The 19119-nt window shown below is 52.5% G+C and overlaps 2 protein-coding genes across 2 annotated transcripts in view; one reads left to right on the plus strand and one right to left on the minus strand.

The window, feature by feature from the left end:
• The window catches only part of LOC144247634 (uncharacterized), a 748886-nt gene that overhangs the window by 122369 nt on the left and 607398 nt on the right, over positions 1-19119 (plus strand). The window lies entirely within an intron of this gene.
• Positions 110-11229, minus strand: LOC146764251 (uncharacterized). Its single transcript, XM_085565359.1, has 2 exons — positions 11163-11229; positions 110-2785 (listed from the first exon to the last, which is right to left on the minus strand). Exon 2 carries the CDS (start codon positions 2757-2759, stop codon positions 1938-1940), a length of 822 nt encoding a protein of 273 aa, XP_085421485.1. The 5' UTR covers positions 2760-2785; positions 11163-11229; the 3' UTR covers positions 110-1937.

Raw genomic sequence — 19119 nt, forward strand, 5'->3', positions numbered from 1 at the left:
AATTCTGGATGGGAGGGGGACAAGGAGTGGCTTTTGGCTGGACTTTTCCGTGTTAGCCACAACCTGAACCAATCTTCTCCTCTGAGAGAGACTGTGTTTTGGGAGGATGCCAGTGAGTCAAGAGACCTGCTTCAGCTGGGAAAAAGACAAAATTGGAGTGAACAGAGAAAAAGTTAGGGGGTTTGTGGTGGCGCCTCCTAGTCCTGGAAAGGAAAGAGAAGAGAAGATCTCTGTTCTTGAGCCCTCGGCCCCAGGGGAAAATGGAGGGGACTGTGGTCCCAAACAATGAAAACTGAACTGTTGTTTTTCTCCCCTCTTGGCAGGGCATCCTTGAAAGGAAAAATCCTAAAAGCAGTCTGTCCATCCATGCATTGGTGGTGAGAGCACTGTGCATGGAAAGGAGAAGGGTCACCATGGCAAACTTTTTCTCCGGGCGGTGCCATGTGTGACATGGAAGCACAGGATGTGGAGCTGTGTTTCTTGGGGGAGTCTGTGGCACAGGAGAGACTCTGTTCCCTCGATAGACTGAGTATCGGTTGTTTGGAGGGTGGAAACCTGATTGGGGTCCAGATTGTGTCTCACTGTGGTTTGTTGGAGTTGGGTGGTGGGGGAAGGAATGTTTTGCAAGGTTTTCATTTGATCTTTGTGTGTTTTTTTTTCCCGTTCTTTAGTTTTCTCTTTTCTTTAGTAGTAGTAGTTTAATAAAGTTTTTTTCTATTATTAAGCTTGGGCCTGCTTTGCTCTGTTCCCAGTGTCAAACCATGACATCTGCCCACAGAGCTCCTGAGCCGCCGGCGGCCGCAGCCCCTCCCTGTGGCCTCGGGCCCAGCCAGGACACCCCCCCGGCTCTATCCCCACGCTGATTTTGGGGGGATTGAGTGTCCCCCAGCCCTGCTGTCACTCTGCCCCTGCCCCCTGCTCCCAGTGTTCCCAGTAAAGCTTCCCAGTTAAACCCAGCCCAGTTCATGGGGGCACTGGGGAGGGACTTGGGGGGACCCCACGGCGGGGCCGGCCCTGGGCAGGGAGGGCGGGTCCAGGTGAGGAACACTGCCTGCTGCGGGTCTGCCCGGCAACTGGTGAGTCATCAGCCCCGCTCGCTCTCATTGGCTGACTCTTCTCCACCGCGTTCTCTCATTGGCTGAGGAGAGGCCCGGCAGTGCAGAGAAGGAACGGGAGAGATCCCGCCCCGAGCACCGGCACGGGGACAACAGACCCAGCCTGGGCACAGGGAGGGAATTTATTACCAACCAAACCACGGCAGCACCAGGAGAAGGGAAAGAAATCCCTCCAGCACCTTCCCCCACCCAACAGGGATCACCCACAACAGGGTTATCCACCATGGAGAGACGGGGACATCCGAGTTTAGAACAAAGCCAATTTTATTAAGTGTACCAGGTGTTTATACAGGGATTGACTTGTATGGTGCTTATAGAGGGCTCTGTTTTTGGTAACAATTTCCCATTGGATACACATTCTTGGTGACATCCAGTAACCTGGGAACATTTATCTTATCACAAAGTCTCACAGCATTTTTTCTGGTCACTTCTTGCCCAGGGAGACTTCAAGTGTGTCTGTGTCTAATACAGTTTCTGCTCAGTCAGACCTCAGGTATCAAGCCCCTTTATCAGCTCCATTGCTTTACTCTCTGTTTTATTCCCCATACGGGGGCACCAGGGCTCTGCCCAACGGGAGTCACTGGGGATCATCCAGACGGAGACATACGAGTTTAGACCAAAGCCAATTTTATTGCGTCTACCAGGTGTTTATACAGGGATTGACTTGTATGGGGCTTATAGAGGGCTCTGTTTTTGGTAACAATTTCCCATTGGGTACACATTCTTCATGACATCACATCACCTGGTAACACTGAGCTCTTCCCTCACTCTCTTCCCTCACTCCAAGCTCTTTCCTCACTCAGGGCACTCACAGGGCTTCCCTTAGTGGTGCCTCCGTTGGTGTGTGGTCAAGTTTGAGCTCGTGGAGAAGCTCTTCCCACACTTCCCACACTCGTAGGGCCTCTCCCCGGTGTGGATGCGCTGGTGCATGGTGAGGTGGCAGTTTCGCTTGAAGCCCTTCCCGCAGTCGGGGCAGCGGTAGGGCCTCTCCTCTGTGTGAATCCGCTCATGTCTGAGGACACTGGAGCTGGTCTGAAACCTCTTCCCACACTGGGGACACTCGTAGGGCCGTTCCCCAGTGTGGATCCGCTGGTGTGTTCTCAGGGCAGAGCTCCACCCAAAGCTCTTCCCACATTCCAAGCACTCGTAGGGCCGTTCCCCAGTGTGGATCACCTGGTGCTCGATCAGGCCAGACATGTGTATGAAACTCTTCTGACACTTCCCACACTCGTAGGGCCTCTCCCCGGTGTGGATGCGCCGGTGCATAGTGAGGTTGGAGTTTTGCTTGAAGCCCTTCCCACAGTCGGGGCAGCGGTAGGGCGTCTCCTCTGTGTGAATCCGCTCATGTACGAGGAGATTGGCAGTGGTCCTAAACCTCTTCCCACACTCCCCACACTCGTAGGGCCTCTCCCCAGTGTGGATCCTCTGATGACAGACCAGTCTGGAGCTCCGGCTGAAATCCTTCCCACATTCCAAGCACTTGTGGGGCTTCTCCCTGCCATGAGGCTTCTCCACCAGCTCCGAGCTCCGCCTGGATCTCCGCTCGCCTTCCTGGCTCAGGGGGGCTCTTTCCTCCCTGCAGCTCCCTGGGCTGGGTTTGCAGCTCCTCCTCCTGCAGCATCTCCGGGGCTTTTCCTCCTCCATCAGGCACGCCCTGGTAATGTCAAATCCTGGTTTGGGGAAAAAACAAGAGGAGAGCATCTTGGACTGGAGATTCCTCCTTGCCCAAGGAGGAAGTTATTGGGAATCTTGTGTCTATAAGAAACCCCAGGGAAAGCAAGGTTTCTTAAGACACAAAACACCAAGATTCAGCCCAAAAATCCTGCAAACTTCAAGACACAGAACAAAAACTCCCTAAACATCACAGCTCAGGAAAAACCTCCTCCAAAACATAAAGATTCAGCTGCCACATAAAACCAAAGCAGCAACATTTAGCCCAAGAAAGCTCAGAAACACCAAGATTCACCCCGTGAAAATTGTGGATCCCCCTCCACAGTCACCTGCTGCATGTGGGGGGAGCAGCACTCCTGGGGCTGGGGGGAGGCTGCAGACACAGGGAGGGGTGGAACCTTCTGCTGCTTCCTCTTTCTGCTCCTCCTCCTCCTCTGTCTCTCCTCTTCCTCAGATTCCTCTTCCTCCTGCTATTCCTCCTTCTCCTGCACAATCCCACCCTCTCCTGCCACCTGCACCGTTTGACCATTCTGTTCCTCAAGCCTGCTTCTCCTTCCCTTCTCCTCCTGCCCCCAGGCCCAGCACCCACTGCCGGCTCCCTCTTCCCCCCACACCCACAGCATCCCAGCGCAGGGGCAGGGATGGAGCTGGGGCAGGTCGGGCTGGGGCAGCGCTGGGCTCTCGGCCGCTCCCGCCCGCACTCGGTCCCCACTGCAGCCGCTCCCGCCAGGACAGCGCGGGGGGGCCCGGCCTTGGCGCTGCCCCACTCCCACCTCCCCAAATTCCCCTCGCGGGGCCATGGGGCCGAGGGGGGGGCGCAGGTGGGTCCAGGTGGGGAACGCGGGGAGCTGCGAGTCTGCCTGGCAACTGGTGAGTCATCAGCGCCGCGGGCTCTGATTGGCTGAGCTCTGCCCGAGCCCTGGGGCTGCAGCACAGAGGGGACACCCTGCTCCAGGGGGGATGTCCCACAAACGGGGAACCCACGAAAGGAACAACAAGAAAGTGTCTTTACAAACAGATGCTCTGAAGCTGCCCGGAGATACGGCCAGGAACCTGTACATAAGGAAATGACAGGAGACACCATCAGTTTCAGAAAATGTTATCAATTGATGACACAAACTGCTGCTCAGCCAAGGTCCTGCACAATTCACGAACTTCCAGAAGAACAACAACAAAGACTTAACAGAGCCATAAATATAATTTCCTATATAACAGCAGGGAACATATCAAGGTGGGTATCTAGTAGGTGGACTGAGAAGTCTGTAGCTCTCAAGAACTTCAGCCAGTGGGGAAAGCAGAGGGAGATGTGGCCAGGAAAGTTCAGATGAAAAAGAGACTGTGTCCTCCAACAATTGGAGAGATCCCATGGGGAATGTCCCTTGGCCTCTCCCATTTTTAAGAATGAAATTACTTTCACAGGACTCCTCTGTCTGCTTTGTGGACAGAATCCTCTGCTGATGTCTATTTTTCCACACACCCTGGGGTTCATCCCGAATTCCTTCCACCCTCCGGGGCGGCGGGCAGGGAGTGCAGCTGAAGGTGCCTCACCCACTTTGGGTGATCGCCTCCCTTGGATGGCGGCGGCACCGGGGATTGATTGGGGACCCGGGAGTGACCAGGAGACAGACGAGTGACACATCAGGGGGGTCTGTGAAGAGTCAGCAGGGAGAGAGCACTGAAAATCTCATCAGTGAGTGCCCTGGGATCCTCGGGGAGTGAACATGGCAGGGCACCCATGGAGGGGAGAAAAGGGAAAGCCAGGGAGGGGTCCTGGCCAAAGGGATGATGATCCCAAAATGTCTCTGAAGGGTCCCTTGGGAGAATGTTGAGGTAGTTTACACATTCCCCCAGAGGTAATTAAGGACATGGACACCCAGGGAGGCAACAAGGGAAGTGGAGAAGGGATTTGGACAACAGGGGATGGATGATGTTGGTGTGCTGGGAAGGGATTGGGTGAAGGAGAGTGCAGCAATATTGTTCAGGCAAGAAGCAGCAGGAGGAATCTGTGTGGTAAGAAAAAGGATGAGGAAAGAGGAGGAAGAGAAAAATACTCTGGATTGTTTTGTTTTCCAGCACTGTTTTATCCTCACAATTTGCCAGCTGATCCAGATCCTTTCCATCCCCGGTTTCCAGGAGAGGAGAAGAAGAAGGTCAGGATGCCAGGGGTTTCTCTCCGCTGGCAGCGGCAGCACCGGGCGCAGAGGTGCGGCACCGGGAGCACGGGCTGGGGCCTGTGGGGAGCTGCGGGGCCGGGCCGGGGCTGTGGGGCAGCCGGGGCTCAGCGCCGGGCGCTGCCTGACCCCACCAGCCCCGGGCAGGGCCGGCAGTGGCCCCCGGCCCCCAGGAGGCTGCGGGACGCCCCGGCCGCTGCCCGGCCCCGGGGAGCTGCCGGCCCTGCCCGCCGGGGGGGCCGCCTTTGGACACTGCGGCAGGACAGGCACCGGCTCTGCCACACGGGCTGGGCAGGGACCCTGAGCACAACGGGGAAAACAAAGGAACAGCTGGGAAATGCAGAGTGCACATGGAAGGATCAGGATTTGCTGTTCAGGATTTGCTTTGGGTCCCTGCAGAAAGGAAAGGTTTTGCAGAAAGCTCAGCAGCTCTCAGAGGATGAGCACCCACAGGCAGTGACAGGGGCTGCAGGAGTGGAACAAGAAGCCCTGCAGCACTTGGGCACAAAGGCACAGCAGCTGAAGGCAAGAAGGGATGAGCAAAAGGCCAAGCTGAAGGCAAAGGCCATGGCAGAGTTCCCACAGCCCCTGAGGGATCAACCCCAGGGCCCAAGGGGGCCCCAGCACCCAGGGCATGACGGGGTCGGCCACAAGCACCTGGCAGAGGCATTGCCCTCCTGGCCAGGGCAGAGCCCACCCAAACAGCCCCTGGGAAGGAGTCAGGGCTCCAGCTGCAGCCCACAAGGACACTGCAAGCACAGACAGCAGCACCCTCAGCAGCAGCAAGTCCACCCCTGCATGGACATGGATTGTCAGGGCTCTCTGAGCTCCCATCCCACCGGGGACCCACCACACTGGAGCCCTGCAGAACATTCAGGCTGGGTCTGCATCCAGAGGAGGCCTCTCCTGATGGACACAGGGGCCTCTCCATCCACTCTGAATCTTACACCTAAGGGGGGAAAATTGTAAAGGAATGTTTAATTATTAAGGGAATAGATGCGAAAGCTGAGCTGGTATCATTTGTTTAATCACTATTAGGAGCTGTGAGGGATAGGTTTGAAATAAACTAATTTATTTCTCTTCCTACTGTCATTTTTATGAACCAGGAAGGAATTTGATGGTGGCATTTTAATATTGTAAAAGGTGATACAGAGGCTACTGCTGCTGTACCTTTGTGTCAAATGTCTGGCAAGGCCTGTGCTGAAGGGAACCCAGAGGTGTGGGCACCCCCAGGGGGAAAATTTGATGTGGAGCCTCTCCACATTACTTGGAAGCAACCAGGACAAGTGGTGTCTAAAAGCAACACCCTGTTCCAGGGGAGGGAAGGAAGGGCTCACAGCCTGGTATGGAGTCCCTGCTAAAGGCAGGGCTCTTGGAGCCAGGGATGTCTCCCTACAGCACTCCTATCCTGCCAGTCAGGGAATCAGATGGCTCCAATGAGGAGGACAAGGAGAAGTGGCAGACAAAGCCCCTGTGAAATAGCTCAATTTGCAATCTAAAAAATACCTTTTGAGTATCTGAAAAAGAAGTGCTAATGATGCAGAAAGAGGTTAAATATTTGGTAAACACTGGGACTGAAGATTCTGGGTAGATTGACCCAGAGAGAGTCTGGGCAATCTCAGAAGTAACATTTCCCAGGACCAAAAAGGAGCTGAGACAATACTGAGGATTAACAGGGAATTACACAGCCCGGATTGAGGATTCTCTTCCCAGCCAGGACATTGTAGGAATTTTTAACATCACACAGCCTCCATGCTGTGGTATGGACAGGAGAAAGTGAGCAAAACTTGGGAAAATGAAGAACCAAAAATATTGATGTCTCAGCTGGGGCTCTTCCAGACTCAGAAAAGAAATTGGAATTGCAGGTGAATGTTCAACAGGGCCATGCCAAAGGAATTCTTGGGCCAAAATGTTTCACCCAGTGGCCAAAGTGGCCTCATGTCTGCAGAATTGTGCAGCCACAGCTTCACCGGGAACCGAGGCCCAAAACCTGTTGACAACAGGATCTCCAATTGTTCCAGTCTGCCATCAAGTTCAAGCTTTGATAACCAAAAGAGCCTCGCAACGGATGAGCAGTGCTCGGTTATTACAGTGTGAAACTTGTGCAGTGGCACAGGAGGATTCAGAACTGAGCACAGGGGAAGGGTTTAACCCAGCCTCCTGTTTGAACAGCCCACAGAGGGGCTGGGAAGAAACCCAGCACTGCATTCAAGTGACACAGCTCCAGACCCAGCCTGGGGGAGATTCAGGAGACATTGCCTGGCCTGAGGCAGAAAATGTCTTTGTGGATGGCTCTTCAAGGGCAGCAGAAGGGAAAAGAGTTCCAAGACAAGCTGTTATTGAGGAAAGGGAATCAGACAAAGCACAGGTTACCCCCCATGGTCAGCTCAACCAGCACAGCTGTGTGTGCTTGTAAGAGCCTGGCACTGAAATGCCCTGAGCAGGAAGGCTTCAATATCTTCTGGTGACACCATCTCACCTAACAGTGGGGCAAAAGCAATTCTGATTGCTCAGCAACCACTGGATCACTTATTAAGGTATTTTTATAAGACATAATTCCAATAAAAGGGATTGTGGAAGCAACAGACTCAGAGAGCAGAACTCATTTGACAGGAAAGATCCTCCAGGGGGTTATGGCAGCTTTAGGAATACAGTGGGACCTCCAGAACCCTTGGCACCCCCACAGCTCAGGCTGAGTACAAAAAATGAATGGGGAAAGAAAGAAACACCTTTGGAAGCTGGGGATAGAAACCAAGATGCCATGGGTACGGCTTTTGCCATTGGCTTGGGCAAGAAGAAGAGCCAGACCCAAGGCAGATATTCAATTATTTCCCCTTGCAATTGATCTCAGGAATTCCTTACCCTGGGAATTCTCCACCTAGTGCAGGGTGGAGATAAGGGATGCACATTTAAAGCAGTCTGTGGCCAGAATCCTGTCTCTGGTGCAATCTCTCCCCCAGGAAGCTGGGCTGGCACAGAGCCTGCCTTGGCACTTTGCTGCTGCCAACATCCAAGCAGGACATGGGCTCTGCCTAAGGAGTGCAAAGCAGCACCACTGGTGGCCAAGTGGCGTGGGCCATGCCAAGGGGCCCCGAGGCCAGAAACAGCCGCCAGCACAGCTGAACACGGGGGGACCCCTCAGCCTGGGCTCCAGGTCTCTGCAGCCCCGGAGATTTGCACTTCCCGCCTGCAGCAGGAGGATGGGAGGCCCCCCTGAGCCTGCACTGAAGGCAGCGCAGCAGCAGCCAGGGCTCCACAGCGGGGCAAGGCCCTGGGCCTGCCCACACCTCCTCTGCTGAAATCCTCGGCCTGGCCACCCTCCTTGGGCAGCTCCAGCCACCGGGGCCAGCCCTTGCTGCCACTGCTGCAGCTTCAGTGCTCGCTGGGCCTGCACTGCCACAGCTGCTGGGGAGACACCGGGACAATTCCACTCTGGCTCTCACTCACACTCACACACTGCCCTGCCTGCCACTGCATCCATGGAAAATAGACCAGCTCATAGACTTGAACATTGTTAACCTTTGATTTCTCTACTCAGGCATGCTTTGCCTTGGCCTTGGGGAAACAAATGTTAAAGGTTTTGTTAAGGGATGTTACACCACTCAGTGGAGATGAGTTTAACATCTCAACACACTGGGAATGGCCCAAAAGATACCCACAAAGATAACGACCAGCAGCAAAACATCAACCCCAGCAGCAAACAGCAACCAACACCTACCCCAGACACTGCCCCCGGCAGGGCTGCAGACACCTGGTCTGCAAAAGGCTGAGAAGGAAATCCAGCACTTCCCACCTCATTAACAGCACAAGCAAAGAAATCTGGGTCCAACAGGAAACCAAATACTAAAAACTGCACAACTCGAAACTACAGAACATTAAACCAATGCATTTAGACTGTATCCAGTTTGGGAAAAATAGACTAAAACCCACATGTCATGGAACAATTTTCTTTGCACACCCGGGCTGTGTGGGGATGGAATGATTTCTGTTGCACATCCTGGCCAGAATCAAGGAATGCCTTGACTCTAACACTAAACCTATTGGTGGAGTTTTTCTTTTTCCTGCAGTTCCAATGCAAAGTTTAGAGAATTAGAGTATATTTTTCTAATAATCCCTCTTCTATATTGCCGGTTAGGTTTGGGTCAGAGATGTGAAAATGAATTTTTACTCCAAGGAGAAGTAGAAAAGAACTGAATTGCCTTGGAATTGTTTGAGTATGTTTCTGTAAGAGATACAAAAATTTTTTTCTGGGTTTTTCAACATTCACCTTTAGGCTGTACTTCACAAAAATAGAAGAGATTTAAAGGTCACCCTTTATGTCACAAATATTAAATGGATCATTTGAAGGGGAAAAAAAAAAAGCAGCAGGTTGTGGGGGGGGCACATGTGAGGCTGCTGAAGCTCCTCTGGAAGAGAAGCTGCATTCCAGGCACCCAGAAGGAACTTCAGAAATGCAAATTAACACTGCTGGGGCAAAGTGGGGACAATGTACCTGGCTCTTCTTGCCTGAGGCAGGAATTGGCTGATTCCCTCTGCCCCTCACCCCAAGCTCTGCCTGCTTGCACAGATGGAATCTGCACAGCTGAAGGCAGAGCCCATGCTGAGGATCTCTGACTCTGCAACAGAAACGGCTGAAGCTGCAAAGGGAAACAGCAAATGGAGAATGTTGGGAAAACTTCACTAAAATAAGGGGGGGATCATCCCTCTGCCCACTCCAACATCTGCTGTCACTGTCTGTGCTGTACAGGGTGTATCAGAGCACTGGGGATTTTGCTATAACAAGTTCAAGGAAATCAGTTGGAATTCAACTATTTGATAATGTAATTAGAAAAAAGCAATCAATTGACACAGCCCCGGATGGAGGGAACACACAAAAATGGGCAAAAGAATTAAAGGACCATCAGAACAAATCCTACAACACCATGGACCAGCCCCTGGGACCCGAATCAATTAATATCAGGACACAGAGAAACAATTTATCATTTCAATGGCATCATTAGATTACAAGCTATCCTCGGAATAAGAACCAACCAGACAGCTCCAGCTCCTGACCTTCCTGCCGACCAAGCCACTAAAATGAGGAACACAACATTTCACCAAAGGATGGGATCAGATTATCTGTGAGCAGAAAAAACAGGAGTCTGGGGGAAACAAAGTGGCTCAAACTGCAGTCGGCAAAGACATGACAAGAGAAAACTGCTAAAAAAGATAACAAAGGAAATAGGAGAGCACTTTATGTATTGGTCCAAACATGGAAAGGATGGGAATGGGACACGGTTCCCCGGCTCCCCAGCAGACCAGGGGTCAAACGAATGCTGCTTCTCCTCTTCTGTGCTGCAGCAACTCTCATCTTTTTACCATGCTCCACACCTTGGCAGTGCAGCTCATCCAGCAGCTGAGCCAGGGCACGCAGGTGGCAGCCAGGCCTCCTGATCCACAAACGGCTACAAAAGGACAGGGAATGAGGGCACCGAGAATAATCCCAAAACCAAAGAGGACCCGGGAAGAACAAAACAGAGTCAAGGAGTGAATCTGCCTGGAGATAGGGCCAGGCACTTGTAGATAAGGGGAGAAACCATCAGGTCCAATAAATGTTTCAAATAGACACAGACAGCTGCTCAAAGTGCCGCTACATTCCCGAACTTCGAGGAGAAGAACAAAGACTTAACAGAGCCATGAATATCGGCTGTTCTACAAAAGGAGGGTGCACATTAACGAGGACAGGCTCCAGGCGCATCGGGAAGTCGGAACCTTCCAAGGAACTCAGCCGGTGGGCAAAGGCAGAGGGAGATGCGGCCGGGAAAATGAGGATAAAAAGGAGGCTGCGGACTACGAGCACGGCAGAGAGCGCACGGCAAATGCCCCACGGCCTCTGCCCCTGCTCGGCAATAAAGTCACTTTGACAGGACTCCTCCCTCTCCTCCGGGCACACAAACCTCCGGCGACGGGAATTTCCCCGCCCGCTCCCGGCCGCGGGGCAGCCCCTCTGTCCTACCCACAGCAGCCGGGCCGAGCCAGCGCTGCTCCGGCAGCGGCTCCTGCCCGGCCCCGGCGGGAAGGAGACCGCGGGCAGCCGCTCCCGCAGCGCCCTCAGCCCGGGGCCGGCACGGGCCGGACACGGCACCGGCGAGCCGCCGGAGCCCCCTGCCGCCCCCTCCGCCCGCAGCCAGCCCCGAGCCCCTGCAGAGCCCAGCGCGGCTCCCACCTGCGCCGGGGCCGCCTCCGAGCTCCGCCGCCGCCGCCTCACCGCGCTCCGGCCGCTGCCGCCGCTGCCGGGCCCGCGCAGCCGCTCGGCCAATGGCGGCGCTGCGCGGCCACGGCCGCCCTCAGCCCGCCGCCGGGGCCGCGCCGCGCCCCGCTCCCACCAATCAGCGCGCCGCAACCGCGACTGACGGCACCGGCGGCCAATGGCAGCGAGCTCGGGGCGGGCTCTGCGCACGGCCCCGCCTCGCCCCGCGCTCTCGGCGCCCCCGGGCTGCGTGAGGGGAAAGCCGGAGATGAGGAACAGCCCCGGCACGGGCCCGGGCCGAGCCGGGATTGAGCTGCCCACACAAACAAACTTCTCCCGCCTCCCGCCACGGCTTTCCCGGCCCTGCGCCTCCCGTGCCTCCGCCTCTGCGGGAAGCCCAGGAGCCTCACTTCTCCTGCCCCTCGTTAGCGCATCAGTGCTTCGCTTTGATTTCCCCCGAAAAGGGAAACCTGCCCCAAGCCCTGTGGGTGGGTGGGGCAGGGGAGAGATTTCTGGCAGAAAACTCCAAAGACTCGGAGCAAGAGCAGGAGAAGTCAGTGCAGAGCCTTAAATGCAGCTTTCCCCACGCCTCCCTGCTCCCAGCTGCACCTCCTCCCCCGGCAGGGCAGGAGACAGGGAATGGGGCCATGCTCAGCTCATCCCCCGGGGCTTCTCCCTCTGCTCAGGGACAGGAGTCGTTCCCTGCTGCACCCTGCGCTCTCTCCCGGCCGAGACTTCTCCAGGAACTTCTCGGAGCGGAGTCCATCCCCTGGGCACAGCCCCCTCCGAGTGCTGCAGCGTGGGTCACTGTGCCACGGGCTCAGTCCTGCCAGGACAGGCTGCTCCAGCGGGGCCCCTCTGCCCGCGGGCTCACAGCCTCCTCTCAGGCATCGCCGAGCTCCAGCCCGGCTCCTGCAGGGGCTGCAGGGGATCTCTGCACCCCCATGGACCTGCAGGGGATCTCTGCATCCCCCTGGACCTGCATGGGAATCTCTGCATCCCCATGGAACTGCAGGGGATCTCTGCATCCCCACGGACCTGCAGGGGGATCTCTGCATCCCCATGGATCTGCAGGTGGGTCTCTGCAGCCCCATTCTAATATATGTTGCGGAATAATTCGTTCTTATGTAAAATATACATCAAGTCAGTTGTGCTTGTACAAAAAGATTCTTAAAGTTTTAAATGACCAGTGGCTGCAGCCGGGGTGGAGAAACCACAGTTGGCAGAGAAAGAAAGACTTAATTTAGAAATGAAAAAAGGTGGCTTTGTGCAGAGATGGGTCCTTTCCGGGGAAAATCCAGCAGACACCCAACATGAAGAATGCATATATGTTAGTTTAATTAGTAGTGCTGTATTAACATTTTAATAGCATGGTAAATGTAGTTTCATAGTTAAAATGAAGCTTTAGTAGTTAAAACATAAAATATCTATGTGGCTTTTCTTTTAAGGCATGAGATACTCGCTTTGAGGTAACCATCACAGAACACCTAAGTCTTCCAGTGAATAGGAAATTATGGCTTTCTTATCAGAAGAAGCAAATTTCTTCATCCCTTGCTCAGACTCAAAGACGCCATGGAGATTAAAGGAAACACTTGTCATAGAACAGTCAGAGTGTCTTGTTTTAAATAGAATGTATGCATAACCATGAAGGATATATGAATATGCAATAGTGTAATTTTAAGGGTGATCCCTTTGTTCACAAAGTATGCATGTTGTGGCTTAAGTTCCCAAGAGCATCCAGACATCCTTAAGTCTTTTGTTTTTATTGTGTTTAATTGTCCTAACTCTAAATTTTTATCACTCTAATTGTATTAGTATTTTAATAACTATGTTATTATTATTAAAATTTTCAAGGCCAAGTGATTGGCGTTTTTCACAACTATGGTGGCAAAGATGGTTTCTAACACCTCTCTGCCGGGGCCTGAGGAGAGTCAGGGTGAGGAAGACGGGTCCTGCCCTATTTAGGCAGCCTCGCTCTGTTCCCCTGGTGTGTGACCACAGACACAGGTTATGATCCATGGGCAAAAGGAGACAATAAAACAAAGAAAAGGGAAAGGATTCCCTAAACCCTTGGTAATTAGCCCCTGAGACTAAAGTGTACACGAAGAACCAAGACCCAAGGACAAAGGACAGGTGAGTATTTGTTGGGATGGGGTGGATAAGGGGGGAATGAGTGATTGCTGCAGTCTCTCATGCTGTGTTTTGTCTTTTTCGTGAGAAAAGCGGCCAGTAAAGAGACCAAGGGAGTGATAAAAAAGAGAGAATCCCCCCCACCCCGGGGAAACTGGGACTGGGTCTTAGGGAAGAAGTGGAACCTCGTGGAGAGAAGCCAAAAGTTTTCCTGGCAGTGGAAAAACAGGTGGAAAAAAATTTGAAAAAAAAAGAAAAAATAAGGGGCCCCAAAAAATTCTGCTGGATTGAGGGATAAGTGTGCCCAAGAGCATCCAGGATTAAACCTGCTGGGTTGAGGGATTTGCATTCCAAGAGCACCCAGGGTTGCCAGATTGAGGATATGCCCACGGGGATCTGGGGTTGGACAACAGTAACATTAACACCTAAAATTCTGCTGGGTTGAGAGACATCCAGGATTAAACATGCTGGGTTGATGGATTAACATTCCATGAGCACTCAGGATGTAGATATGTAATGTAGACTGTTTGAAAGTGAAAGGTATCTTCTTGTTGTATGTGAGAGTGAGTGAAAAATAAAAGTGAGTAAATGTAGATTAATGGAAGTGTATATAATGTAGATTGTTTATTTTGAGCTTTACTTTATCTCCTTGGAGGGAGGTGGATTGTGTTGAATGGTATTGTGAGAGAAAGGACTTTTTGAGTAGTTGAAAGAAGGTGGTATTCAGGTTGTTAGAGAAAGTGGGAAACAGAGGCAGAGGACTTGTGAAGAAACGTGAGGAATGGACTATCACATCTAAACTGGTGACACCAAATTGACTTTCAACCAGGACTGGGTGGTAATGGTTTGGGAAGACCCAAATGATCCAAGGCAGGTACAAAGAATAACACCTAACTGAGAAATAAGGCAAAGCTTGCATCACTGGTTCTAAGCCCTGCCTGAATAAGCCCTGAGACGCCTCCGACACCTCCTTGGCAGAGGAACACTGTCACTTCAAACAGGAGGATCGGGAGTGTTTGAGTCAAAGAGTTCTTATAGTCTGGCCTTAGCCTGTGACTTGTACAGGGAAGAAAGGAAATTGCCATCAGTGCTATGCTGTATACTTTATGTGATTCATCCCAATACTGGACACGCCAGCTGGGTGACAAGTGAATGTTCAAATTATGAGAATAATTGGTGTTGTATCTCACAAAATCTATGTTCTTGTTGCAAGAGGTATCAGTACTGAATCAATTCCCAATACAGATAGAACTCAAAACAACTGAAGTAATAACTCTGTTTTGTGGATGGGAATTATTAGTGCCTGTTGACTGAGAGATACCTGAGGAACAATGTGAAACCACAGTTAAGGAGTGTCAAAAAGGACTTGCCTAAAAATATCAGTAAAAAGGAGTGACAAGGGAAACAGAGGGCAAGCCTGGATTGAGCACTGTACTCACCAGCGAGAAGATCACACGTACCTGCTGTGGGCAGCAACCCCACAGGCAGGGGAGGTGGGGGTATAAGCCATGCCAGACCTCTGTCATTCCTGTTTCTGTCTCTCATTTGTTGTCTTTTCCCTTCTGAGATAGCAGCAAGATCGTGTCACAAATGTTACAGAAAGTATTACACGGAAAGAACCCAAAGTTCCTTTTTGTCACACACACCCATGTCAACAGCCACAGACCCACCCAAATTGAGTACCTGCAGGCAAAATGGGGAAAAATATTGGATTACAAGGAAATTAGGAAAATGTGATAATAGATGGGGCATCGAATGTCTGAGAGAGATGGATTTGCTTTACATTTGATCTTAGAGATATAGTCCAAGATTTGGTATAAAGACAATTAATAAACAAAAAGGTGAAACCAGCACAGCAATCTAGCTCTGTTTTGACTCCAAATTATATACTGCATCATATTATAGGCCTCCACGCTGTTATAGAGGAGATAACAAACAAAGCTGCTCAGGCACTGGAATTAATATCAAATCATAAAGGCCAAACAAAAACTGCAGTGTACCAGAATAGGTTGGCTTTAGACCATTTATTGGCTAATGAAAGGGTGTTTGTGGAAAGTTTAATATATCAGATTGTTGAAAATAGATGACAACGGGGAGGTCATCCTAGAAAAAAACAACCCAGATACCAGACCAAAAATGGGAAAACAATGTTAAAAACTAACTAGTGGGGTAATGTATTGAGCATGGGATGGTGGAAGAAATGGGGATTCTTCGTTTTATGTATTATAACTGTTATAAATTAAAGTTTGTCTAGACAAATTAAATTAAAAAATAAAATATTTATTTTGCAATCAAATTCTACCTAGCCAGCCACAAGGAAAGAACAGAGCCGAGCCCGGGGTCGGCCCTGGGTGTGCAACAAAGAGGTCAGCCTCAGCAGAGGTTTTCCTCTAAGCCCACACACCTCCATCCTGGCACATGCAGGTTTTATAGGGAAAATTCTGCCTGAGGCCAAGATTTCAGCAATCAGTCTTTTCTTCCATCAAGAGTCTATATGTTAATGAGATTTTCTTTTTTGGTGATGAGGGAGAACAATTCAGTGTCTGGAGTTTGTTGAATCCCTTGATGAAATTTACGGGAGGGAACGCTGCATTCACCTGTGTCTGCCCAAGGATTTCCATGATATCCATCTCGGGTCCTTCAGGCAAGGATCAGCACCGGGGGTTCCTGTATCTCCCCAGCCATGGCCCATCTCCTGGGGAGCCGCACCTTCTTACTTGTAAATCAGTTTCCAATATACACCCGGTCTCACCTGCGAGGGTGGGGGGGAATCCTAATACAAACGTGTAGAGTGTTAGAGTGTTCTAACAAATCTAACAAATATTCAATATCACATATATCATATTAGAATCGGCACCAATTATATCTGCTACATATAACAGTATGGTAAATGTAGCTTTGTAGATAAAATGAAGCTTTAGTAGTTAAAAAAGAAACTATGTATGTGTGTGTTGGGGGGGGGGGGGTTTAAGGAATGAGATACTCGCTTCAAGGAACACGCAAATTCTCCAGAGAAGAGCAATTTATGGTTTTCTTATTAGAAGAAGCTGATTTCTTCACACCTTGCTCAGACTCGAAGACCCCGTGGGAATTAAAGAAAGCAGTTGACATAAAACAGACAGAGTTTTTTGTTTCAAATAGAATGTATGCATAACCATGAAGGATATATGAATATGCAACAGTGTATTGTTTTAGGGGTGATTCCTTTATTCACAAGGTACATTCCTCTTGGCTTAAGTACCAGAGAGCATCTGGACCTCAGATATTCTTTCTTTTTTATTGTCTTGTAATTGTCTTAACTCTAAATTTTTATCAGTCTAATTCTATTCCTATTTTTTCCACCATTTTATTATTATTAAACTTTTAAAATTCTAAAAACCAAGTGATTGGCATTTTTCACAAATTCCTATCAGGAGACAGAGAAACAATTTATCATTTCAATGGCATCATTAGATTAAAAGCTGTCCTCGGAATAAGAACCAACCAGACAGCTCCAGCTCCTGACCTTCCTGCCGACCAAGCCACTGAAATGAGGAACACAACATTTCACATGGGGATGGGATCAGATTATCTGTGTGCAGGAAAAAAGCAGTTTGAGGAAAACTAAATGACTCAAACTGCTGCTGGCAAAGAGATGACATGGGGAAAGTGTTGAAAAAGATAATAAAGGAAATAGGAAAGCAGTTTCTGTATGGGTCTAAGCATGGAAAGGATGGGAATGAGACACGGTTTTCTGGCTCCCCGGCAGACCAGGGGTTAAACGTTGGGAGTCTTCTGGATTGTCCCCGGAAAGCGCCCATCTCTGCACCGAGCTACCTTTTTTCATTTGTAAATTAGGTCTTTCTCTCTCTGCCAACTGTGGTTTCTCCAGCCCCGGCTGCAGCCACTGGTCATTTAAAACTTTAAGAATCTTTTTGTACAAGCACAACTGACTTGATGCATATTTTATATAAGCACGAATTATTCCATAACATATATTACAATGGGGCTGCGGAAATCTCCCTGCAGGTCCCTGGGGATGCAGAGATCCCCTGCAGGTCCATGGGGATGCAGAGATCCCCTGCAGGTCCGTGGGGATGCAGAGATCCCCTGCAGCCCCTGGAGGAGCCGGGCTGGAGCTCGGCGATGCCCGAGAGGAGGCTGTGAGCCCGCGGGCAGAGGGGCCCCGCTGGAGCAGCCTGTCCTGGCAGGACTGAGCCCGTGGCACAGTGACCCACGCTGCAGCACTCGGAGGGGGCTGTGCCCAGGGGATGGACTCCGCTCCGAGAAGTTCCTGGAGAAGTCTCGGCCGGGAGAGAGCGCAGGGTGCAGCAGGGAACGACTCCTGTCCCTGAGCAGAGGGAGAAGCCCCGGGGGATGAGCTGAGCATGGCCCCATTCCCTGTCTCCTGCCCTGCCGGGGGAGGAGGTGCAGCTGGGAGCAGGGAGGCGTGGGGAAAGCTGCACTGACTTCTCCTTCTCCTGCTCCGAGTCTTTGGAGTTTTCCGCCAGAAATCTCTCCCCTGCCCCACCCACCCACAGGGCTTGGGGCAGGTTTCCCTTTTCGGGGGAAATCAAAGCGAAGCACTGATGCGCTAACGAGGGGCAGGAGAAGTGAGGCTCCTGGGCTTCCCGCAGAGGCGGAGGCACGGGAGGCGCAGGGCCGGGAAAGCCGTGGCGGGAGGCGGGAGAAGTTTGTTTGTGTGGGCAGCTCAATCCCGGCTCGGGCCCGGGCCCGTGCCGGGGCTGTTCCTCATCTCCGGCTTTCCCCTCACGCAGCCCGGGGGCGCCGAGAGCGCGGGGCGAGGCGGGGCCGTGCGCAGAGCCCGCCCCGAGCTCGCTGCCATTGGCCGCCGGTGCCGTCAGTCGCGGTTGCGGCGCGCTGATTGGTGGGAGCGGGGCGCGGCGCGGCCCCGGCGGCGGGCTGAGGGCGGCCGTGGCCGCGCAGCGCCGCCATTGGCCGAGCGGCTGTGCGGGCCCGGCAGCGGCGGCAGCGGCCGGAGCGCGGTGAGGCGGCGGCGGCGGAGCTCGGAGGCGGCCCCGGCGCAGGTGGGAGCCGCGCTGGGCTCTGCGGGGGCTCGGGGCTGGCTGCGGGCGGAGGGGGCGGCAGGGGGCTCCGGCGGCTCGCCGGTGCCGTGTCCGGCCCGTGCCGGCCCCGGGCTGAGGGCGCTGCGGGAGCGGCTGCCCGCGGTCTCCTTCCCGCCGGGGCCGGGCAGGAGCCGCTGCCGGAGCAGCGCTGGCTCGGCCCGGCTGCTGTGGGTAGGACAGAGGGGCTGCCCCGCGGCCGGGAGCGGGCGGGGAAATTCCCGTCGCCGGAGGTTCGTGTGCCCGGGGGAGAGCGAGGAGTCCTGTCAAAGTGACTTTATTGCCGAGCAGGGGCAGAGGCCGTGGGGCATTTGCCGTGCGCTCTCTGCCGTGCTTGTAGTCCGCAGCCTCCTTTTTATCCTCATTTTCCCGGCCGCATCTCCCTCTGCCTTTGCCCACCGGCTGAGTTCCTTGGCAGGTTCCGACTTCCCGATGCGCCTGCTGCCTGTCCTCGTTAATGTGCACCCTCCTTTTGTAGAACAGCCGATATTCATGGCTCTGTTAAGTCTTTGTTCTTCTCCTCGAAGTTCGGGAATGTAGCGGGACTTTGAGCAGCTGTCTGGGTCGATTTGTAACATTTAATTGAACTGATGGTTTCTCACGTTGCTTCCTTATCTACAAGTGCCTGGCCCTATCTCCAGGCAGATTCACTCCTTGACTCTGTTTTGTTCTTCTCGGGTCCTCTTTGGTTTTGGGATTATTCTCACTGCCCTCATTCCCTGTCCTTTTGTAGCCGTTTG

Source organism: Lonchura striata, chromosome 35, assembly GCF_050655825.1.
Source record: "Lonchura striata isolate lonStrDom1 chromosome 35, ASM5065582v1, whole genome shotgun sequence".
In the NCBI taxonomy this organism is placed as follows: domain Eukaryota; kingdom Metazoa; phylum Chordata; class Aves; order Passeriformes; family Estrildidae; genus Lonchura; species Lonchura striata.